The sequence below is a fragment of the Macrotis lagotis genome, chromosome 4, assembly GCF_037893015.1.
Source record: "Macrotis lagotis isolate mMagLag1 chromosome 4, bilby.v1.9.chrom.fasta, whole genome shotgun sequence".
NCBI classification, from domain to species: Eukaryota; Metazoa; Chordata; class Mammalia; order Peramelemorphia; family Peramelidae; genus Macrotis; species Macrotis lagotis.
The window spans coordinates 174061117-174086626 of NC_133661.1; the positions used below are offsets into that span (position 1 = coordinate 174061117).

Here is a 25510-nt window from a genome sequence, read left to right on the forward strand (position 1 = left end):
GTGGCTACCATAAATTATTTTTGGAACCAAGAATCTTTCTCAGACAGGGGAATTGAGTAGGATAGGGTTTCTTTTTGTTTGTTTTTTGTTTTTGAGAGTTGGTAGTCCAACATTTCCCAGCACATCCTTGGCTCAAAGAGACCTTGAAGCCAGTCTTCCTCCTCAACTAAAATTTCATGGTAGAACTCAGGTCCAACTCTTTCATTTTACAAGGGAAGAAACTGAGAGCAAGATCATCATTCAGTTTGAGGCAGTGAATAATGTTGGAATTATTACCATCTGAGTTCCAATCCTGCATCAGAGGATTACTAGTAGTTTTCCCTTAAATTGTTTACACTCAGTTTCCTCATCTGTATAATGAGAATAATAATAGCATCTACTTCCCAGAATTAAATGAGGTGACACTTTGTAAGCGTTAAAATGCTATATAAATACAATAAATATAGAAATTGTATTCTTAGCTTTATTATTAAATTGAGGCTGAACTGTCAGAGTTAAAAGGTAACCAGACCTCCTTAGAATCAGAGTAACAGAGATGGAAAGGTCCTTGGAAACTAACTTATTCACCCCTTTTATTTTAGACACAGAAACAGAGAACCAGAGTTTGTGTTAGGATCCCAATATTACTCCATCATTGAGGTGGTTAAATTTGATCTTTCATTGGAGAACTGAGACATTGGCCCTCCTAGAACAGTGTTTTTGATTTAGCAGAGTCAAAGTTGGAAAGATGGTAGTGGTAGTGAAGAGCTTCAGTCTTCTCAAGAGTACCATGGACTGAAACTCCTCCACCCTGAGTTCTTTGCTAGAGAAATTTTGAACAGCTTCAAAGGAAAAGTTTCAAGTCCCCATAATGATTGCAGAATTGTCCCAAGAAAGGCAAGGTCCCAGGGCCAGTTAGGCTGCATAGTGGATAGAGCACTGGCCCTAGAATCAGGAGAATCTGAGTTCAAATTCAACCTCAGACACTTAATACTTATTTAGCTGTGTCACTTAACCCCATTGCTTTGCAAAAACCAAAAAAAAAAAAAAAGGCAAGCTCCTACAAGGGTTGAAGTACTTCCCTGGTCTTACCTTTCCTGAAGGATAACCTTTCCCAGAGTTTAATTATGAATAGCATCTGAAAGGCAGGATACTCTGCTTTCTTGTGTGCTGATGGTTTCCAGGTAGTCCACCATGCTATTTTTTGGATGGTATGATAAGTGTAAGACAGCCCCTGAAGATACATTGTTGGTAGTGAGAGATTGGGCCGAGGTCTTCCTCCTCACCCAAAAGCTAAGTCAGGGCTTAGGTCCTGCCTGGTTCCCAAAGGTAGGGAGCATAGGGGCTATAAAATTCTGGAGTCAAGAAGACATAAGTTTGAGTACTGTTTTAGCTATTTACTAGCTATGTGATCATGGACAAGTCACGTTATCTTATTTTGACCTCAATTTGCTCACCTATAAGATATAGGTGATAATAATAATACCTATCTTACAGGGTTGTTGGGGGAGACCAAATGCTTTCCAAATCTCAAATCCCCATATAAATTTTTGTAGTTGTTCAGTTATTTTTTTAGGCAAGTCCAAATTCTTCATTACCCAGTTTGGGGTTTTATTGGCAAAGTTGTGGTTTGCAATTCCCTTTTCCAACTAATTTTGCAGAAGAGGAAACTGAGGCAAATTAGGTTTGACTTGCCCAAGGTCACACAGTTAGTGAGTATCTGAGGTCAGAGCTGAACTCAGGAAATTGCATCTCCCTGACTCCAAACCCAGCACTTTATCCATTGTGCCTACCTAGGTGCTACTAATAAATAATTAATTAATTATCTCCCTGGCCCAAAGATTTTTGAGTTGCTTTTTCCTATGTGGAAGACAACATTTCAGAGTAAATGGAGCACTGGACTTTGAGCTAGGAGACCAGATTTCAAATTCCAGTTCTGTCCACTTATTATCTGAGAATGGGCAGGTTTCTCTCTGAGGTTCAGTTTCTTCGTCTGTGAAAAGGTGACAAGACAGCAAATATTTATTAAGGACCTATTTTGTATGTGCCAGGCACTTTGTTAGTCCCTAAGCTCTAATGGGGTAGGCACCATGTTTATCATATACACATACACATAATACTATGTTGCATGTATAAATTATTATATTACTATATCTATGTAAAGTATATTTAAACATAATGTATGTATATATGTGTATAAACTAACTACAAAATACATGCAAAACAGATATCATGTGTAACTTTGGGAATGGTGAAAAAGATAGCTGAAAGGTACTAGAAAAGATCTCACATAGAAGATATTGTTTGAACTGAGTCTTATAGGAAATCAGAGGTTCTAAGAGATAGAAGTGAGGATGGAGTACATTTCAGAAATGAGAGGAGGGGCAGAGGGAGTAGAAGAGATAGGGCAGTCATTATAAATGCAGGTGCCATGTTTTAAATGAAGTCCAATATAAAATTGACTCTCATTCAGAATTAAGGAAATTGGCAACTGGCAAGTGTTATAGCATCCCCATGCTTCTCCCTGGAGCTTTGTGGAGATTTCTTTTAAAAAAATTCTTTTTTCTTATTATTGTGAACTTGGCAAATAGCAACAAATATTATTTTCATATATAAAGAGGAAGCTATGAATCTATCACATGAAATTTTTAATATATACTTTTATATAAATATATAAACATCTATATATGCAATGTATATAAATGTATAAATATTTATGTATAGATTTTTTATATTTATACATAGATATTTATGCTATAATAATGCTGTAGTTCCCAGACTCCCTTTGTCAATTTTTCTAAACTCTTTTCTGATCTTCTCTGCATTTAAAAATATTTCATTGACACTTTTTTTTAACATCACTACTCTCTCTCACAGCTAGAATTTTCTTCCTGTGCTCCCCTGCAAAGTCTTTCCTTATAACAAATTAATATAGTCAAACAAAACAAATTTGTACTGTATTGGCAGTATCTGAAAAATGTATACTTTGTTCTGCTCCTTTAGTCCATCAATTAGATTAGATAGATAGTTTTTGAGCTCCTTTCTAATTCTATGACCCCATGATCCTATTATTTACAGAGAGAGATGGGAAGTATGAGTCATTCATGGGCTTCTGGAATCATTGCATTGATCATATTTATTAAATTTTCTTTTATAATATTGTAGACTTTATATTTCTCTTACTACTAGTTATTTGGAGCAATTTAAAAACCATGATGATTAATGGGCTCTTCTATGACTCTACCAATAGTCTTGATGTTGTCTTGGCTTTCCTTGGATATCATATGATTGGGGATTCATGATTACCTCTCAGCAGTACAGGTCACCTCCACTTGTTCATAAAAATATCCTAACTTCTTCTTGTGCTATTCCCAATATATCTACTAATCCTTAATGCAAAAATCAATCCTGTCTGCAGGCTTTTAAAAGTTCATACTGTTGAGGCGGCAAAAACCTTAAAAAAAAGTTCATACTATTGACCAAGGGTGTTTTTGAACCCTTGTATAAGGATTATTTGTGAAAGAAAAAGGGAAAACAGGATCCCACCCTGATAAAATGGAAATTTCTTTTTAAATGCCCTCATGTTTTTAATCAATAAGAAGAGAAGGGAAGAAAAGTAACCAGCCACACAGCTAGGTAATTATTAAGTGTCTGAGGTCACATTTGAACTCAGGTACTCCTGACTCCAGGGCTGGTACTCTCTCCACTGCACCACCTAGCCACCCCTGTGTTAAACACTTTACAAATATTAAGGTAGAAAGCATGACCCTTCCCATTAATACTGCTGTTTCTTAGTGACTGTCTCAGCTGCTGATAACTATTCATCTTAGTTTCTCTTTTCTTTTCTTCCTTTGCATGAAAGCAGTAGGTATCCTTGATGCAGTTGAATCTCCCTTGATGCAGTCAGATACTGGTATAGTTGCCCTCAGGTCCTGAAAGATTTCTCACTGTTCTTGTGACTGCTGAAACTTTGTCTCTTCCCTTAGGAGGCAGTGTGGTATAGTAGAAAGAATGTTGTATACCTATGTTCTTCCACAAATTTAATTTGACCTAAGTTTAATCATTTCACCTTTGGATCTAAGTTTACTTATCTACAAAATGGGAGGGTGATTCTGATCAGATTTTCTCTAATATCACTTTCAACTGTAAACCTCTGATGCTACTGGGTTAGAAACTGCCAGGACTGAATAAGCCAGGTGAAACTACCTGAAGGAGCTTGGATAGGGAGGATTGGATTTCACTTTCATTGTTATAGGAAGCACATGTCTTTAAGTTGAAATCTTTTTTTTTTTTTTAGGTTTTTTTTGCAAGGCAAACAGGGTTAAGCAGCTTGCCCAAGGCCACACAGCTAGGTAATTATTAAGTGTCTGAGACCGGATTTGAACCCAGGTACTCCTGACTCCAAGGCCGGTGTTTTATCCACTAAGCCACCTAGCTGCCAAAGCTGCAATCTTGTTGTTATTGTTGGTTGTCCTTTCTTGAGGAAGACCCATGACATCAGGAAGGTGATACCTTAACTTTCAAGTAAATTGAACTTAAGTGAGGTAGGGCTGTGCAAAGGTACCAACCTCACTCTCTCTCCTCTAGAGCTGTCTGGGTCCAGGTACAAAATATATAGATTAGGATGACTGGAGATGGCTCAACTTTTAATTTGTCTGAGGTAGCACCCATGCAATGATTAAGACTAGGTAAGAAATGAGGTAAAAGATACCTTTTACCTTAGTCCAAAAGAATAAAAATCAGGCTGGGAGGGGAAGACCATTAGGATTTTTGTCCAGACAGAACCAATTGCTATATACACTCATTCTAAGCCATCAAAACCCAATGATCAGCAGATGTCTAGGGTACTGAGAAGTGACTTGCCTAGGGTTACTGGTCAAGCTTGAACCTAGGTCTTCTTGATTTGGAGACCTTGGCATGCTACAAACATTGCTAGCTCTTTTCCAGGGGAGACTACTTTGTTTCATCTGGCTTCCCTCTAACTGGAGTCTATACAATTTTGTACTCTCTGACTCTAAAATAACTCCCAAGGATGTAACTTGGGGATCATTAAGAGCATTTCTCTTGAAAAAATTTTTAGTATTCTAGTGGCAACTCAGTCTTTACCCATAAATATTGTGACAGCTCTGGTATCCCTAACAAATTGTCCTTAGCCTCTGTATGAATTGCTCTCTTCAGTCACAGAAACTCTTTAATAAGGCAGTTCATTCCATGGTCCCATAAAGGAATCTGAAGTCAGGTGGGAACAGGATCACCATGTTGGCAGCTAAACATAAGGGAAAAGAACTGCCCAAAGGCACTAATCTCTAGGTTGACTTTGGAGAAGTTCCAAATCTACTCAGTGAAAATACCAAGGGGTTTTATTACCAGTCAATGGAACTTTGCCAGCTAACATCGCTGGAGCAAGGTTGCCAGGAAAGATCCTGGCCAATATGAGACATTATGGGAACAGGTGAAATGGCACAATTAAGGGATGAAGAATATATACTATCTACTGCCTTACTGTGCATGAACTGCAACTTTCCAAAGACTGAATCAGAACTGCAAATGACAATAGGACATGGAAATGATACTGGGAAATGTTCATTGTTAGGCCCTGGATACCTGTGACTGATCCATTTGCACAATACCCCAGTTACTGTAGATGTGTGAAGCTTAATTTTACCAATGAGGAAGAACTTCCTGGGACATCCAGGACAGCAATTTTCCCAGGTTTTTGGCTTGGAGATCAAATCATTCCAAAGATAAGCCCTTGAATATTAACCTGAGTCCTTAGTGTTAAACACCTGACACGAGGGTTACATTTGTAATAAACCTCATCAAGAACCTAAAATAAATAGCATCATCATACACTTTAATGTTGATCTGTTTTATTATGATTTTTTAAAAAAAGAAACACAGCCCCTCCCCTCAATAAATCCAGTTTGCAAATACAAACAGTAGGTGTAAATTTAAAAACAAATTAACTCTATATCTTTGCATTTGCAAAAATTCAGATAAATTAAAAAAAAACACAAGACAACAACAAAAACCCCTCTTCCCTTATGGTATGCATCAGTTCATAGAAAATTATATTTTACAATCTTCAATCAAATTAAAATTAGATTATAACAAATGCTGAAACGAGTATATTCATATTTCGTGTTCTAGTTGCTTCCTGGAAACATTCAGAGTTTCAGACTTTTGTTACTTATGGAGTTATAAATGTCCTCAGTCATAGGAATGTACATTTTTTCCATGTCATCCAAGAAATACAAGGTGTCTTTGATAACAGCAGGATTGAATCCCTCTTCCACAAGGGTTACTTTACGGTGTTTAAAAGTTCCAGTGATTTCAATGGTATCCTGAAAAACACCCAGCAATTTCTTTATTCATTTAATAAATATTTATTAAATCCCTATTACATGCCTGAAACTTGTATTATATATATATATATGGAGTAGAGACTCTTTAAATCATAATTTCCTGGAGCATTGAGGTTAATAGACTTGCCAAGATCATATAGATAGCCTATATAAGAGACAGGAAAAACAATCCATCTCTCTAACTCTGAGGATGGCTTTTTAGGCTTTGTATCTACTACTTTCTAGTGTCTTCTTTTTTCTTCCTTCCTGCAATCAGATTAAATGATTTGCCCAGGGTCACACGGTTAGTAAATGTCTGAGGCTGAATTTGAACTCAAGTCCTCCTGACTCCAATGTCTATCCTTTATCCACTATGCCCCTCCATCAGTGCCTTCCATCAATCAATAGAAAAAATCAATTATAGGACTTCAGACTCAAGGAGCTATAATTTTCTGAGAGTTGGTACTACATTCACCAGTACAGATACAAACTCTCTAAAACTTAGTAAATGGCCTTTAAGAGCTGCTGATTGGACCTCTCTGAATATTTTTAGCTTGGTCCTCAGTAAAAAGAATAGAATCTGCCAACCTGACCATATTCTTCCAGCTTGGGAAGAGTTGCCAAGGTTTGCTTTCCATACCAGTGGATATTCAAGGCTTACCTCTGGCTTAAGGTAAGATAAAGGAGAAGCAGTTAAGTGATGGTCCTCTTCTTTGGACAAAGAAACATATGGTACTTTGCGGGTTTAAAATGTTCCTTTTTCCTCCCTCAGGTCTCCATGGCAAATGAGTCAGGAAAACTCAAATTTTGTCTATGATATAAACTAACAGTGTGATGTTGAAGAAAATGACCTCCCCTTCTTAGAGGTCATATATCTTGTTAGGATCATCAGATCCTAGATTCAGAGATGGAAAAAAAACCCTGAGAAACCTCTAACAACTCCTTTCTCTTACAGATAAGGAAACTGAGACATGGAGAATTTAAGTAACTTGCCTATAGTCCTATCTACCTACACTATTGAATAGTTTTCATTTTGAAATCATAGATCTTCAATTCTTCTGTATATAGAATTTTTTGAATAAGTAATTTTGGAACTTTAGACAAAACAATCTCTCAATCTCCTCATCTATAGAGTGAGAGAGTTAGAATAGATAAGTTTTGAGGTTGCTTCCATCTCTAAATGTAAAAACCTAGGTACAAATGATTCCAGGACATTAACTTGTCTTTTTCTTACTTTTTTTTCTTTAATGGCCTTAACTAATCCAGCTAATCCAGAATCAACCTTCGTTCCCATTATTGATGTTAAGTCTGGAATGGTTCCAAATGATTGAATTTGTACAATTAAATTTCCAATTGTATGAAATCAAAAGATCTAGTCAGATGTTTCATTCCTTTGTGCTTGAAGCAAAAACTACTAAACTTCCAGTGAACTGTTTAAGTCAGGTGTTCTCAAGCTGGAGGTCTATAAACTTATTTTAAAAAATTTTTGATTTCAGGGTGGCTAGGTAGCACAGTGGATAAAGCACTTGGGTTCAAATCTGGTCTCGGATACTTAATAATTACCTAGCTTTGTGGCCTTGGGCAAGCCACTTAACCCCATTGCCTTGCAAAAACCTGAAAAAAATTTTTTTTGATTTCTTTGTTAATTTATGCATTTAATGTATTTAAAGTCATTCTGAGAAGAGATACATAAGTTTTATCAGACCGTCCAATAGTCCAAAAAAAAGGTTATGAACTCTAGCTTAATAAATACCTATTAAATTGAATTGATCTAGCACGGTAAGCCTTTGGGTAAGCCTTTCTCTAACATAGATTTCCAAATGAATGAGCTATTGTCTGATATTTAGTGTCATTAGCTTGGGGAGACAGTCTCTGGAATCTATGTTTCAGAAATACTTATTTAGAGACACACATAATCTATTGTTTCACTTTCCTTGCAAAGCCAATGCATTTTCTGATTCAATGGGAAGGAATAATCCATTCCTCTGATCTTATTCAGGACATGTAGGCACTTTGAAAAGATGGGTCAGTGTCTTACTGTGAGTTTTCTTAGGAAAAGTAATGGTTCGCTGTCCTCTTAGGCATGGTATTCATTCATACATACCTGAAGTCGGATGAATCTAGGCCTTGCATAGCTAGGCAGGTAGTCAACAACGTGTCTATAGAGCTTCTTCCCATCAAATTCATGGTTCTCCTTCATCCGGATGGATGCCATTCCTATTCGACCCTCATGACCTGGAGAAAAAGTGATCAGGAATAGAACAATGCTTGTTGACATTTGATGGGAAAGCATTTGAATGACCAAAAGAATGGTCCTTTAAACCAGCATTCATTGAACACTTTACTAACTTTCATGGATCTTTCCTTTGCCACATGCAATTTGGGGGCCTAGTTCCAGAGGGGGTGCTACATTTTTTTTTTTAGCATACTAAGTAACTCAGCAACCTGATTATCTGCCCAGTTGTGGGGTTGGCTGGGACTTTAGCATCTGTTCTCTCTTTCAGTTTTTTTTTTGTCTGATCTCATTAGGTTTTCTGCTATCATTGGCCAGAGGAAAGAAACAAGTACAAACCAGACAAATTGGCTCTTTATTAGCAACTCTTTTTTTTTTTAGGTTTTTGCAAGGCAAATGGGGTTAAGTGGCTTGCCCAAGGCCACACAGCTAGGTAATTATTAAGTGTCTGAGACTGGATTTGAACCCAGGTACTCCTGACTCCAAGGCCAGTGCCTTATCCACTACACCACCTAGCCACCCCTATTAGCAACTCTTATGGAAGATTTGGTAAGGGAAAATATTCCAATCATTGAATAAAATGAAGCATTGGGATTACTTGGGAATTAGTTATTATTACTGACATACTCCAATTGTTATGGATAACTGATAGGTTGCTATATTTGAAATTTTATTGTCAATACTAATGTAAGACATTCTGAGACTGTGCTGTTGAAAAAAAATAAGCTAAAATATTGTGGAAAATGTGCAAACTTACTTTTTGCCTACATTATTGTTATTTTATTTATTTTTTTGGCAAGGCAATGGGGTTAAGTGGCTTGCCCAAGGCCACACAGCTAGGTAATTATTAAGTGTCTGAGGCCGGATTTGAACTCAGGTACTCCTGACTCCACGACTGGTGCTCTATCTACTGCCCCACTTAGCTGCCCCACTTTTTGCCTACATTAAAAGGAAATTGATTTAAAGTTATTTGACTATTACTCATTAAAAATTATTAATATATAGCATAAAGGAAGCTTTGAATTAGTCTAATAGTTCTAGAAATGAGCCTTGGATTATGTAAGAATTATGTAGGGGCATCTAGGTGGTGTAGTGTAAAGAATGCTAGTCTGAAGTCAGGAGGTCTGAGTTTAAATCTTAGATTTAAGGCCTTAGGCTTTAGATACTAACTGTGTGATCCTGAGAAAGTCCCTCGATTTGCCTCAGTTTCCTCATCTGTAACATGAGCTAGAGAAGAAAATGGCATACCATTTTAGTATCCTTGCCAAGAAAACCAAGAACACCAACCATAGATATGGAGATTTTAATTAGAACCTGAAGGAGGCAGGAAAGACAGTAGGCAGAAATAATAAGGGAAAACTTTCCAGGCCTGGGAGACAGAGAAAATCCCTGGAGCCAAGAGATGGAGTGTTGTTCAAGGAAATGGCAAAAAAAGACTGGTGCCACTGGATTGTAGAGAGCTTGGTGGGGAGTAAGATAAAAGAAGACTATGAAAAGTAGGGAAGGGGATGAGGAAAAAAAAGTTATAAAGTAGGATAGCAAGGGTTTCGCATGTCAGAGGGTTTTGTATTTGCTTTTGGAGGCAATGGGGACTTACTAAAGTGTATTGAATCCAATAAGCATTTATTAACACCTATGATGTTCCAGGGACATAAAAAAGGCAAATTATTTGAACTCAGGAAGATGAGTCTTCCTGACTCTTGGATAGGCAGGCACTCTGTGCTCTTTGGTGTTACCTAGCCAGCCCCCTTGCCCCACCAAATTTCATTTCTACAAGAAATCCTTCCTAATTCTCTTATTTTTATTACCTTCTCTCTTTTAATTCTTTCCTATTTGTACCTTCCCTCCTGTTAATTCTTTCTTGTTTGTCTCGATTGTACATATTTGTTTGCTTATTATTTTTCCCATTAGATTGTGAGCTCCTTGAGGGCAGATATTGTCTTTTTGCTTCTTTTTGAATCCCCAGTACAGGGTAGGCATTTAATAAATATTAAGCATGTGTTTCAAAGAAGTTAAAGACAGATGGACAGATCCTCTAAGTATCTTATATACAGCATTTCCATGGATACCTTCAAATATTATTGTTCTGAAATCTATGATGAATATGAAGAATTCAGAGAACTCTGGGAATACTTTATGTGAATTGCTAAGTGAAGGAATAAGAATCAAAACTGGTATAAAAATAACCATATTAAAATAAGGGGAAAAACAACACTAAAAGGAGTCTAAATTCAGATTAATGGGAATAATCTTGACTTTACTCCAGAGGGTCAATAGTAATTGTCCTACAGCAAGGTGCCATCTAAAGGATAATGAACCTGGAGTCCAGGACTCCAGATTTGAAACCTAGCTCTGTTACTCACTACCTCGGTGACATGGGTCATAGGAACACAGATCACAGGGTAATCATTTATGAGCTAGAAAGGATTTCTTAACCCCCCTCATTTTACAGATGAGGAAACTCAGAACCAGAGAAATTAAGGGATTTATTCAAGCTCACACAGATGGAGAGTGACACAGTTGAGATCTGAACCTAGGTAGGTCCTCTGACTCCAAAATCAACACTTTTCCCACTGTAGTTTCTAAGAGGAGAGGGTCTGAGTTATATTCTCTCAAGCTCTAGATCTGTGACCCTATGAAGAACATGTGGACAAGGGATGCATCTGCCATCAGATAGGATCAATGTATTAGGTTGCTTCACCTACTTTTCTGTCCTATGCTGTCAAGGGAAGCAGCTAGGTGGTGTCACAGTGCCCAGAGAATTAGGCCTGCAGTCAGGGAGACCTGAGTTCAAATTTGGCTTCAGATACTTGCTAGTTGTGTGATCCTGGATAAGTTATTTATCTGACTGCTTTAGCTTTAAATTGAGGTTGTTTTGAAGATTTAATGAGGCAACATTTGTAAACAGTGTCTGGCATGTAGTAGGGAGGCTATATAAATGCTTATTTTCTTCCTTTGCCTTCATCTGCAAGAGAAGGTTATATGGGGGTAGGGCTAGAAGGGATGAGGGAAGGGTGGCTAACCAACACAAAATCGTGATTCAAAAAAACAAAAGTCACCAATAGAACATTTTTTAAAATTGAGGTTAAGTCTGAGACCACCTTCAGAAGAGAATGACAAAAATTTGTATTTACTCAAGTCATATCAGTAGTGGTTTCCAGCATTTGAGAATAACTAGTGGAGAGTGGGGGCAGCTAGGTGACCCAGGAGATGGAGTGTTGGGCCTGAAGTCAGGAAAATGAGTTGAAATTTGGCTTTGGACACATACTAGTTGTGTGACTCTGGGAAAGTTATTTAACCTTGCTTGCCTCAGTTTCCTCATCTGTAAAATGAAATGAAGAAGGAAATAGCAAACAACTCCAGTATTTTTGCCAAGAAAATACCAAATAGGGTCACGATGAGCCAGACACCACTGAACAGCTGCAACAAAAGTGAGAGGGGGATGATGATGATGATGATGATAATATTTGCCCTTTGTTCTCTAAGAAGACCTTCACATCAGGTAGGTGATGCCATGACAAGCATGTAAATTAGATTTGAATGACTGTGCTAAGTCACCAGAACCACCTGGGTCCAGTGGCCAGATATGAATCAGGATGATTGGAGAGGGCCCTGGATATGAGGCAGTCAGGTTTGTGACTTGCCCAGTGAATAAAGATAAAGTAGAAGGTGATTATTTTATGCCTTTACAATAAACAAGTTATACAATAAGGTGAACATTCCCTTGGAGAAAACCAGTCCTAAGAGCAAAGATTTATCTTTATCAAGTCAGGCAGGATATGGAAAAGTATTTGGGACAATTACCATAACTGATCCTAATAGCATTTATTTCCTTTTGACCAGGTAAGGCAGTAAAAGGGAGAAGTGTTTTTAGAACAATTATCATTGTTTTTTGTTTTTGTTTTTGTGATACCCAGTAATTGGGCAATAATATCACTTCTACTCAGTCTTACAGTTCCAGGGGGAGGCTGGCTTTACTTCCCTGAACTACTTATATGTAATCAGAGAGAAGGGGAAGCAAGCTTATTTTGGTCACGAGGGCCCCTAGCTTTTGAAACCTCTCCCAAGGCAATTATGTGTTTATCTTTCTCTCTAATGAAGGTAGAAAACAAAAGGGAAACACCAGAAATGAGGAAAGCTACGCTTAACACACTCTTTCCCCATCTCTTTTTTGTTTCTACCTGTAGTTAGTTGCCTTAACTTTTTTTTAGTTGCCTTAACTCTAACAACCTCCCAAATATCCCAGTTTATTAATTGAAAAAGAAAAGAAAGAAAAAATGAAGGACATTAAATGTAGAGAGAGTATATCAGTATAGTTCCCTTTGCTCCTCTAGCATGGTAATAGTAGAAAGTGTTGGACAGAGTCAAGAAGACCTGTGTCCAAATGTCACCTGACCCCATGTAATTTTGGGTAAATCACTTAACCTCTCTGAGTTAATCAATCAATCAATCAATCAAAACAACATGCAATCAAATATATACAAATTATCAACAGGATAAATAGGAAACAATTAATCGAGGGAATGTGCTGAAATTAAGAAAGGTTGTTGCTGTTCTTCATCCTTCGTTTTCAAAGAGGGGGAAGACAAGTTTAGTAGAGGCTTAAAAGAACTAAGAAGGTCGGTAGGTAGAGAAGGGGAGGGAGGGTACTATAGATATGGGGACAGTCAGAGATAATGCTGAAAGATGGAATGTCTTGTTTGTGGAACAGTGAGAAATTCAACATCACTGAATCAGTGAGTATGTATTGAGGAATAAGCTATAAAAAGAGTGGAAAGGGAACTAGGTTATGAAGGATTTTGAATTTGGAGTATTCTGTATTTGATTCAGGAGAAAACAGGGAGCCATTAGAGTTTATTGAATGTGTATGAGTGTGTGTGTGTGTGTGTGTGTGTGTGTGATGATTGCCCCTTTACTTTAGGAAAATCATTTTAGTGGCTGAATAGAAGAGGGATTAGAGTGGGAAGAGGCTTGAGTCAGGCACACTTCCCTATCTATAAAAAGAGTAATACTTCATAGGATTATTGAGTTCTGAAAACCTTCAAGTACCCTATAAATGTAAATTATTATTCTCTAATAAAAAGGGATATATTTATTAATAACTCCCCAGGAGACAATCTTATTCTGGTTCAGGCCAAATGATCTTTCACCGTCCAGAGAGATGATTTCATTGGTAATAGCTCTGACATCACTCCTAATTCAAATCTGTTCTAGGGATAGAATCAAAGAAGTTCTGATAAGTTTACTCTAATGCAGGTAAGAAGTGGGCTTTTGACTTAATGAGGTTTCTTAATCATGACTTGAGATGGGGTGAAATGCCATGGTCCAGACCTCTACTGGATCGAATTCTAGGAAATTGGAGATCATGTCCTGATATTTGGAAGATTAAAATTAGAAGAGGCTTTCTAAATCATTCAGTCTCACCTCCCTTTTCCAAAGAAGAAATCCCTACCTTTAAATTCCTAATGGATGGTTAATCTGCTTCTACTAAAATACTTCCAGTGATGGAGATCACTCCTCAATAAGGCAGATGACTCATGCTAAAGAAATACTCTTAGTTGTTTTAAAGTTATTATGTAATTTTATTTTTGAGGTAAAATAACCTTTTGATTTGCTGCCATTTGTTCTAGATCTGTTCTTCTAAACAAGACAACTGCTTCATCCATGTGGGCCCTTCAAATAATGAAGATAAAAATGTCTCCCCAAAATTATCTCCTCCAGGCTAAACAAACTTAGAAAGTTGAATCTCACATGGTATAGTTTCTGAGAACTTCACTATTCTCATCATATTCTTCTGGACATATTCTAAGTTCGCAACTTTCCTAATACTTTAAGAGAGCAGTTGTTTCATTGATGTGGATGCTTTCTCCCTCATAAAAGGATACTACAACCCCTCTGTATAGAGTTCTTATGGCCAAAGAAGTCTTTCCTGGTGGGCTAACCATCTTGGAATAGGCCTTGAATTCTGAATAAATAGGCTTGACCTCACATGATAGTCTTTATCAAAAGGCTTGCATTTGAAGTTTTTCAAGGAACTGCTAGAACTTGTAATTTATTGGAATGATCTACAAAAATCTAGAGTCACCTCAAGATACTGTGACCCAGCCTAGAGCATGGTAGTCTAGAAAGGTATAGTATAAATAATATTGGGTTTGGAAGAAGAAGAGATAATATGCCAATTTGCTATCTATGGGGACATGGGAAAAGCACTGAGCCTCAGTTTCATCTGTTAAGTGAAGGGGTTGGACTAGTTTATCTTCAGGGCTCTTTCCATCCCTAAATCTATGACCAAGAGCTGACAATGAGGCCGACCCCCCCACTTTTCCCAGATGAGAAATTGAGGCCCAGAGAAATTTAGTGCTCAAGGTCACACAGGTACTAAATAGTAGATCTCTCATCTCCATCTCAACAATCAATCCCTTTTTCTATGCCACCTATGAGAATAAAATGGGATTATTAATTTCCATGGGCCTTAAGGTGGCACAATGGATAAAGGGCTAGGCTTGTAGTCAAGAAGATTAATTTTCTTGAGTTCAAATCTAGCCATAGACACTTACCTACTGGGTGCCTCACTGTAAAATGAGCTGGAAAAGAAAATGACAAACCACTCCAATATATTTGCCAAGAAAATCTCAAATTGAATCACAGAGTCGAACATGACTGAAAACAACTGAGCACTATATTTCAATTAACACCTATATGGGCTAAGATTTAATTAGCTCCCTAAGTACTTCTATGTTAAGATTCTTTTTTTTCCTAGTTACTTGAAATACAGTTATAATTCCTACCATGAAACAAGGATTTGGTAGATAATGGCAACTCTAGGACATCTTTTCTTTCTTTCTTTCTTTCTTTCTTTCTTTCTTTCTTTCTTTCTTTCTTTCTTTCTTTCTTTCTTTCTTTCTTTCTTTCTTTCTTTCTTTCTTTCTTTCTTTCTTTCTTTCTTTCTTTCTTTCTTTCTTTCTTTCTTTCTTTCTTTCTGTCTTTCCTTCCTTCCTTCCTTCCTTCCTTCCTTCCTTCCTTCCTTCCTTCCTTCCTTCCTTCCTTCCTTCCTTCCTCCTTCTTTCTTTTCTTCCTTCCTTCCTTCCTTCCTTCCTTCCTTCCTTCCTTCCTTCCTTCCTTCCTTCCTCTTCTTTTCTTCTTTGTTTGTTTGTTTATTTATTTATTTATTTTTGAGAAGCAAAAAAGCAGACTCTCCTATTAGATTTGGAGACAGAAGAGAGACCTCTTTGGGAACCCTGCTTCAGATGTATGGGATCTTAGGTCAGTCATTTAATCTTTTAAGACTTCAGGTTCCCCCAGGTAAAATGGTTGTAGTAATAGTTAATAACATTTGCACCTCTCACCTCTCTGATCTTGAGGAACCTTAAATCTTACATTAAGTGTTAACCATTGGCATATCAATCTTATTCCAACTCTAGGAGAAAAGAGAACTTTGGATTTTTGCTTACAAAATAAGTAAGAATTGTAAGACTGCTCTGAGGGAGGTCCTAGTGTAATAGCTTGGGGGTGGTGAATCATGTGATTGAGGGATCCGCTGGAAAGGAGATGGGGCTTTTTTTTACATTTTTTCCTTAGGAACCTTACTTGTTTAGATCCAAAGTTAAAGGAAATATTCCTTGATTTTTTTTTCCTTCCAGATTTCTCTACTGTTTTAGAGTCATGGAGTTAGAGCTGCCAGGGACCTTGGAGGTAATCTATGTCAACTCTGCTCCAACGGAGAGAGGTTAAGTGACTTGCTCAAGGTCACATAGTAATTTAGTGACAGAATTAGGATTTAAACTCCTCACATCACTAATTCCAAGTTCAGCATTATTGTCACTAAATCATGGTATTCATTAGTGAAGCTGAAAAATGTTGATGTACAATCCAACCCATCTTGTCTAGAGATTTGCCACACAATGATCAAGAAAGTTTACCTCTGAGAGAGCTACTTGTTCCCTTGATCATTAAAGGCAGAGATGTGGATGAACTTTAGTAGTACTTAATTTAAAAAAATTGATCTTGTGTTCATAGAAACATAATTTTTAACATAACTCTTTCTGGATGATAGTGATAATAATGATAAATATTTTGTTGTTGTTCTATAATTTTTCAGTCATATCTGAATCTTTGTGACCCCATTTGGGGCTTTCTTTGGTGAAAGGGTTTGCCATTTACCTCTCTAGCTCATTTTACAGATGAGGAAACTGAGGCAAATATGGTTAAGTGTCTTGCCCAGGGTCATACAGCTATTACTTCAATAGTGTCTAAAATTTTGTAGAATACTTTATGGATATTATCCTATTTGAATCTAAGAGAAACTCAACCCCATGAAGTATTTTTTAGATGGAGGCTCAGAAAAGTTAAGACATACTAAATGCAAGCCTTTCTGACCCTAAATCTAGCACTATACAATGTTCAAAGGAAAGAACTTCTCTTCATTGGATAAATTTTAGGGAATGGATGGCAAATTTTGTCAGTGTTAAAACTATGCTCCACTAGTCTAGAAATTTAATTTAAGTCTTTGTTTTTGTATGTACCTGGTACAGGCACGCCATAAACATTAACTTCTTGGACAAAGTCAACCAGCCCCACGATATCTGCAACTTCCGTTGTTGCCACATTTTCCCCTTTCCACCTGGATTTGGGAAAGAAAGAGGGTGGGTTAATTTCTGCTAAATTTTGTAGTAATACATTTGTTACACATCTCCATTATATAGTCTGGTTGGCTTGATCTTATTTCAGTAATGGTTGTTGGAAACTTATGGACCCTATCATGTCCTGATTCTATGATGGTCAAACAGACCTTCCTGAAGTGTCCCACGGGATACTTTATCTCCCTTCTATGTGTCTTTGTCTCCCATGCCTGAAAAGCACATCAGCCTCCTCCCCCTCAATCTTTTTGAACTCCAAGGTCCTTTAAAGCTCAACTTCAGTTCAGCTTACCTTCTTTGTAAGGAACCTCTCCCAATCCCTCCAGGTGCTAGTGCTTTCCCTTCAAAAAAAATCACCATCAACTGATTTTTGCCCATAATTTATATAGACAACTGTACTAATGGATTTTCTCTCCAAATAGAATGTCAATTTCTTGACCTTTACTTCTGCCTTTGTACTCAATACTCTAGTACTCATAATAACAAATGTTTGTTGACTATGTTGTTTGTTAACAGATGAGCAGTAGCAACTAAAATTTCTGTCATTGTAGAACAATATTTACTCATTGCTGAAAATTTGGCAAAGGCACAAACTTGGGGTGAAAGTTGATGCTGTGGGGCAGGTAGATGGCATGGTGAATGAAGCACCAGTCCTGGAGTCAGGAGGACCTGAGTTCAAATGAGGTCTCAGACACTTGACACTTACTAACTGTGAGACCCTGGACAAATTGCTTAACTCCAAATGCCTTGCAGAAAAAAGGAAAGAAAAAAAAGTTGTTGAATAATTTTCTCTTTTTTTTCTGTTTGAATCTTGTCAGATTCTTGTGATTCCATTTGGGGTGTTCTTTGCAGAGATACTGGAGTGACTTGTCATTTTCTTTTCCAGCTCATTTTACAGATGAGAAAACTGAGGAAAATAGAATTAAGGAACTTGTCCAGGGTCACACAGCTAGTAAGTGTCTGAGGCTAAATTTGAACTCATCTAGATGAGTCTTCCTAACTCCAGGGCCAGCACACTATCCCCTATACTACCAAGCTGCTAGGTGAAAGCTATCTGACAGAACTATAGCATGGAGTAATGGTAGTTCCATTTCTAAAATACAATCTTAATCTAAGAGAGAGAGGCCTAGGATCATAAATTTTCTCCCTTCACTTACCAATACTTCTCACTTCACTCACCAACACAATTTTAATTAAAATTAATTAAATTATTATTTTAACAATATTTTAATATTTATTAATTATAGTAATATTATATTTTAATTTAGATTAAAATCATTCCTTTAAAATTTAATTTTATGTGCATACCATTTGATCCAGCAATACCACTACTGGGTCTATACCCTGAAGTGATGATAAAGAAGGGTAAAAACATCACTTGTACAAAAATATTCATAGCAGCCCTGTTTGTTGTGGCAAAGAATTGGAAATCAAGTAAATGTCCTTCAATTGGGTAATGGTTTAGCAAACTGTGGTATATGTATGTCATGGAACACTATTGTTCTATTAGAAACCAGGAGGAATGGGAATTCAGGGAAGCCTGGAGGGATTTGCATGAACTGATGCCGAGCAGAACCAGAAAACCATTGTACACTCTAATAGCAACATGGGGGCGATGATCAGCCTTGATGGACTTGCTCATTCCATCAGTGCAACAATCAGAGACAATTTGGGGCTCTCTGCCATGGAGAATACCATCTGTATCCAGAGAAAGAATTGTGGAGTTTGAACAAAGACCAAGGACTGTTACCTTTAATTTAGAAACAAAACTGATATCTTATTGTCTGATCTTGCTATCTCTTATACTTTGTTTCTTCCTTAAGGATGTAATTTCTCTCTCATCACATTCAATTTGGATCAATGTATACCATGGACACAATGTAAAGACTGGCAAATTGCCTTTGGGGGGGGAGGGAAGTAAGATTAGGGGAAAAATTGCAAAACTCAAAATAAATAAAATCTTTAAAACATTAATTTTAATGGAATTTTAGTTTTTATTTCATTCAACTAGTAAATTTCAGAATTATATTTAAATTTATATTTTTTTAGGGTAGCTTTAGTTTCCACATCTGTAAAAATGAGCTAGAGAAGGAAATGGCAAACTCCAATATCTTTGCTAAGAAAACCCCAAATAGGGGTCACACAAAGTCAGATATGACTGAAAAAAAGACAGCTATAACAACAGCACTATACATATTTTGTTTTGTGCCTACAGACATAGCTTTGGTGTCAGTTCTTAAATTCCCCTCTTAACTTTAGGTCAGTGTTCTTTCTACTATACTATGCTGCCTCTGTTTCTTGACTCTGATCCTCTCTCTAGAGACATGATCAGACACATTAAATTTGTAGAAGTAACTTTTCCAATGTGTGTTACCAAAATAAAAAAGCAGCACAACAAAGCTGGTCTCTAAGTCAGGAAAACTTGGGTTCAAGACTGACCTCTGACACATACAGGGTTTATGACCCTGGCATGTCATTGTCTGTAAGGTATCTTCTCTATGGCAATTCTCAAATACTAGAAAAGTTGCAGAGCTAACCTGCATTGGTGAATGGAACCCCCCCCCCCCCACTAAGAGTTCCATACACCAATGAAACAATGAATCATATTTCCAAACTTTTTCCCTTGCATCCAAATACCAATTTTGGTTAAAGTTTATAATTCCAATTTCACAGTGTTTTTTGTTTGTTTTTTTTTTTTTGCAAGGCAATGGGGTTGAGTGGCTTGCCCAAGGCCACACAACTAGGTAATTATTAAATGTCTGAGTCTAGATTTGAACTCAGGTACTCTTGACTCCACGACTGGTGCTCTATCAGCTGAGCCACCTAGCTGCCCCCGTAGTTTTTTCTTAATTTTTTTTGTCCAATAACAAACAGAAACAAACCTGAAAGTATCTCCAATTCGGTCATGGAAGTAGATGAAGTTTTCATGATCAATTAATAAGAGGTCACCGCTGTTAAAATAGAGATCTCCTTTCTTAAAGACATCTCTTAACTTTTTCTTCTCTGTTTGAGCCTTTCCTCCAGCATAGCCACTGAATGGTGTAAGTTGTGTGATTTTGCAAACTAACAAGCCAACTTCCCCTAAGACAGAAGAAGGAGAAAAATAGATTTTATTTTTCAGATTTTTTTTTAATGTCACCAGGTTTCACTATCAACTGGCCCTTTGGCTAACTAAGGTCAAATGAAGAGTGTGGCACCAGGCTTGACTCTATAAACAATGAACACAACAATGGCTGACATTTCTATTGTGTTTTAAGCTTTACAAAGCACCTTACTGCCATTACAGCAGGTGATCCTCCTGACAATTCTGAGAAGTCAGTGTTATTATAGTAAAGTCTTATTTAGTGAAAATAATGAATCTCCTGAAGAGGGCACGAATATATTTGGATGCATACCATTTGAATTTGTAATTATATAAGGTATGATAGCTGGTTCCAACCCAATGTAAATGCTACAGGACAAATTCAAATCCTGTTACCATTTAAGGGAATTCACAATTTGTCCTAATGGGGACTCTCACAGATAAGGTAAAAGTTTGAAGCAGGTGAGATATGAATCTGTGTGGAGGGAAAGGTATAGCTAGAATAGTAGACATCTCTCTTATTATAAAAATATCAGTTTATATACATTATTAATAATATAAGATAGCTTGAGATTAAAAGTTAAAATCACCAATAAGCTCACCATATTTTCTCAGTTTGGATATATATGTTTATACACATTCATACATATGGGGTAAATAAATAAGGGGTAAAAGAATAACTTAATATACCTGGTAGTTTTTGGCATTTCATTAATGGTTCCTTAAAAGTTATATGAAACCCTTATTTCCAAAGTGATATTGCTACATTTATTCTAGCTTGATGCTCCTTAAAAACATCTGACAAAAAAGAGAACTACAGATTATTTAATTTAATAAAAGTCAGTGGTACCTTTTGGAACTTTTATGCAGAATCCATTTCCATCTCGAACTGGTTCATCTTTTTCTACATCATATTTAATCAGCTCATATGAAATAGCTTTCTAGCAAAAGTAAAATTAATCATCATTTTGAGCAAGATATCTATCACAGGTAGAATTTTTTGAATCTTGAACAGAACTGTGTTGACATTCTGACATCCAGAGTTTGGCATTGTCAGGAATGAGTCCCCCTCCCTTAAAGTGAGCATCACTTAATTCCCCACCATTCCCTTCATGCATTCAATATTCCCATTAAGCGTACTCACTGTCCCATCCCACACCCCACACCCCCATGCCATAATTTTTGTTCCTATGCTCATATCAGAACCTCTCCTTAGCATATCCTTCTTCCCAATCTTGTATTGACAAAGTTCTACTTATCTTTTGATGCCCAAGAACATAAAGAGAGCTCTAGGGAGATAGATGGGAAAGATGGTGTGGTAGAATACAAGCAATGGCACTGGAGTAAAAAAAATCTGGAATCAAATCCTGCCTTTGACACTTAGAACCTGTGTTACTTGGGACTCTGTTTCTTCATTTGAAAAGTAAGGAGGTTGTACTGCATGACCTCATATCTCTTCTAACTCTAGATCTATGATCCTAGTACAAAATAATTTTAGGGGAAGAAAGTTCTGATATTAGAGACTAGGTAGGCAAAAACCAACACTTTTCAGTCTAAGGAGATGATGACTTAAAGGGGAGGGAGATACAATTACAGACTATAGATTTAATGATGGAGTACACACTTGTTCACCAAATCCCTGGACACCAAAACTAGAGATAAAGTCACCTTGAAGCTGGAAGGAGGTATACTTAGCATCAGTAAGAATTACTTAGTAGAGAAAGTAATGAACCTATTTTTTTTACCTTAAGAAATGGGTTTTTTGTTTGTTTGTTTTTGGTCTGACCCTGTAATTTATTGATATGGGAAACTTCTGGCAGGGAAAAAATCCATCCACCATTGTAGAGTGGCAAGTCTTCTCCAATTTATCTTAGAAAGCTACTTTGGGCCACTAAGAAGATGAATTGGTCCTGGTTATATAGATTGAATATGTTAAAGGAAGGACTTCAATCTTAACCTTTATGACTATATCTACCACACTATACCACCTCTCAAGAGGTATTAAGGAATCTTATAGTATGGAAATGCAAATAGTAATTTAGTAATGTTTTAGATCAATTTATGGATGATACATCCATTGTTTTATTTTATTTTAATTTTATTTATTTAAGGCAATAGGGTTGCTCAAGGTCACACAGCTAGGCATTTATTAAGTGTCTGAAGCTGGATTTGAACTAAGGCACTCCTGACTCCAGGGCCAGTGCTCTATCCATTGTGTCACCTTGCTGCTTTTATACATCTATTATTAATTATGAATGGATATTAAGATAGGGCACACAATGGGAAAGAAGCATATCCTTAACTTTTCAAGCTTGATATGATGATGGAAAACATCTAGGATCTTTTACTCAGAGACAGGCTACTGCCTGGGTCTGATTCAGTATGGCAACTTTCATCTTCTGAGGATAAAGTGATTCTGAAATTGTTCCTAAGAAATATCTGAAAGTTAGCTTTTAACCACAGAGGCTTGAAATAATTTTTCCACCTTATGTAAGGTTTGAAAAAAAGTATTATGGTACAAGATCTTTTTTACAAACTTTTCTCTTCCAGATACCCCTGAATATGCTTTATCTTCCTCCCTCTTTCCTTTTCTTCCTTCCTTCTCACCCTTCTTCCCTTGTTTTCCCTTCCTTTCTTCCCCTTCCTTCTTTCTTCCTTCCCTAATTGTCTCCTCCCTTCCTTCTCTCCTCCCTCCCTGCCTCTCTCCCACCTTCCTTCCCTCCCTCCCTCCTCCCTCCCTCCCTCCCTCCTCCTTCCTTCCTTCCTTCTTCCTTCCTTCCTTCCTTCCTTCCTTCCTTCCTTCCTTCCTTTTCTTCCCTTCCTAAATTTTTAGACTAGAAGTACAGCTGTCACTCACAGACCTGAATTTCACTATTGATAAGAAACAGAACCTCTGCTATGCTCCACTTGGGTGACCTGTAGCCCCTTGCTGCTGGAGGTTCACCATATGGGTACCACTGTGCTGTAGACAATGGAGCTCAGATCATTAGTGCTCAGGTGATCCATTAGCCTCAGCCTTCTCAGGAGAAGAGACCATACCTGACCTCTACTTGTCTTTCAATAAATATTGCATTATGATAGTCTAGTTCTATTAATAAGCCCCTTGATATTTTTGTTGGAATTGCAAGAAATATAAATTAAATTGAGGGATCATTGTCATTTTTACTACATTAAATCTAGGTTCTATAGCTTGATAGTAAAAGGGATTTTTTTTTTTGTGTATGTGTTTTCTTGATCTTTATTACTGGAAAATAAGAAAACATGTTATTTTAGGATTCAGTCAGACCCTGGGTTAAAATTTAAAAAGTGACATAGTCTTTGCCCTTAAGGAAAGAATATTTTAGGCATGAGGGGTGACCTGTGCAAATCAGACTCAGGAGATGAAATGTCACATAAAGAAAATAATTGGAGGTAAAGTATGACATGTGTGAGGGGAACTAATGTATAATAAGCCTAGGAAGATAGACTTGGAGGCAGATGGTATCTTCTGAGGATAAAGTGATTCTGAAATTGTTCCTAAGAAATATCTGAAAGTTAGCTTTTAACCACAGAGGCTTGAAATAATTTTTCCACCTTATGTAAGGTTTGAAAAAAAGTATTATGGTACAAGATCTTTTTTACAAACTTTTCTCTTCCAGATACCCCTGAATATGCTTTATCTTCCTCCCTCTTTCCTTTTCTTCCTTCCTTCTCACCCTTCTTCCCTTGTTTTCCCTTCCTTTCTTCCCCTTCCTTCTTTCTTCCTTCCCTAATTGTCTCCTCCCTTCCTTCTCTCCTCCCTCCCTGCCTCTCTCCCACCTTCCTTCCCTCCCTCCCTCCCTCCCTCCCTCCCTTCCCTTCCTTCCTTCCTTCCTTCCTTCCTTCCTTCCTTCCTTCCTTCCTTCCTTCCTTCCTTCCTTTTCTTCCAGATTGGATCTTCCTAAATTTTATAGACTAGAAGTACAGCTGTCACTCACAGACCTGAATTTCACTATTGATAAGAAACAGAACCTCTGCTATGCTCCACTTGGGTGACCTGTAGCCCCTTGCTTCTGGAGGTTCACCATATGGGTACCACTGTGCTGTAGACAATGGAGCTCAGATCATTAGTGCTCAGGTGATCCATTAGCCTCAGCCTTCTCAGGAGAAGAGACCATACCTGACCTCTACTTGTCTTTCAATAAATATTGCATTATGATAGTTTAGTTCTATTAATAAGCCCCTTGATATTTTTGTTGGAATTGCAAGAAATATAAATTAAATTGAGGGATCATTGTCATTTTTACTACATTAAATCAATCCATCCATGAACTTTAATTATTTGTCCAATTATTCCGGTCTTCCTTTATTTTGAACATTATGAATGGATTAAGTTTTATACTTGTCTTTAAAGAAGTCATGTATTTCTAGATAAGTTAATGATAAAATATTTAATAGGTTCTATAGCTTGATAGTAAAAGGGATTTTTTTTTTTGTGTATGTGTTTTCTTGATCTTTATTACTGGAAAATAAGAAAACATGTTATTTTGGGGCTCAATCTTACAACCTACAATTTTACTGAATTTATTGATCATTTCCTTTATTTTTTCTTCTTACCTTCTGCAAAAAGTTTTGTCTCCCCACAGCACCTATTTTTCTTGGGTAGTTAAAAAACCCTATATTTCCTTCAGTAGCAGCATAGAACTCATAAATATGAATATCTCCAAATCGTCGGATGAATTCCCTCCAAACATCTCCTCGCAAGCCATTACCAATTGCCATTCTTACTCTGTGATCACGATCATTGGGTTTCTGTGGGGAAAAAGAGGTAGAGGTCATGGAATGATGATATTTCTGGGATCAGAGACAAAAATCAGATCAATTTTTATGTGGTATGTTTGTGATGACTTGAATCTGCCATTCAATCCTTTAATTTGCAGTTAGAGTGGCCTGAAATGATAAGGGACTTCAAATCCAGACCACAAGGGAAGTCACCTGAATGCCTGTTATAAAGGCTGTGTCTGATAAAGAAAAAACCTACTGTTAGTTGAGGTGGAAATGCAAAGTAAGAACCACAGAGCTCTGTTTCCTCTGCAAATGTTTTACATCTCAGTCAAAAAGGACTAGTTGTTCTCTGAGCTCCTCTTTACTTTTTTTTCCCCCTCCAAACAACCAACAAATTATTAAATATTTGCTCATTTCCCAGGATTCAGTCAGACCCTGGGTTAAAATTTAAAAAGTGACATAGTCTTTGCCCTTAAGGATTAATTATACATTC

The 25510-nt window shown here is 37.1% G+C and overlaps 1 protein-coding gene across 1 annotated transcript in view; it reads right to left on the reverse strand.

Moving 5' to 3' along the window:
- Nucleotides 1-5827: 5827 nt before the first annotated feature.
- SLC27A2 (solute carrier family 27 member 2) overlaps nucleotides 5828-25510 on the reverse strand; it is an 81524-nt gene continuing 61841 nt past the window's right edge. Inside the window, exons 5-10 of the mRNA XM_074234701.1 lie at nucleotides 24850-25044; nucleotides 21125-21215; nucleotides 20075-20273; nucleotides 17079-17176; nucleotides 8428-8558; nucleotides 5828-6323 (exon numbers count right to left, since the gene is read on the reverse strand). Of these exons, the coding sequence (XP_074090802.1) occupies nucleotides 6147-6323; nucleotides 8428-8558; nucleotides 17079-17176; nucleotides 20075-20273; nucleotides 21125-21215; nucleotides 24850-25044 (891 nt within the window). The 3' untranslated portion in view covers nucleotides 5828-6146. The remainder of the gene's footprint in view (nucleotides 6324-8427; nucleotides 8559-17078; nucleotides 17177-20074; nucleotides 20274-21124; nucleotides 21216-24849; nucleotides 25045-25510) is intronic.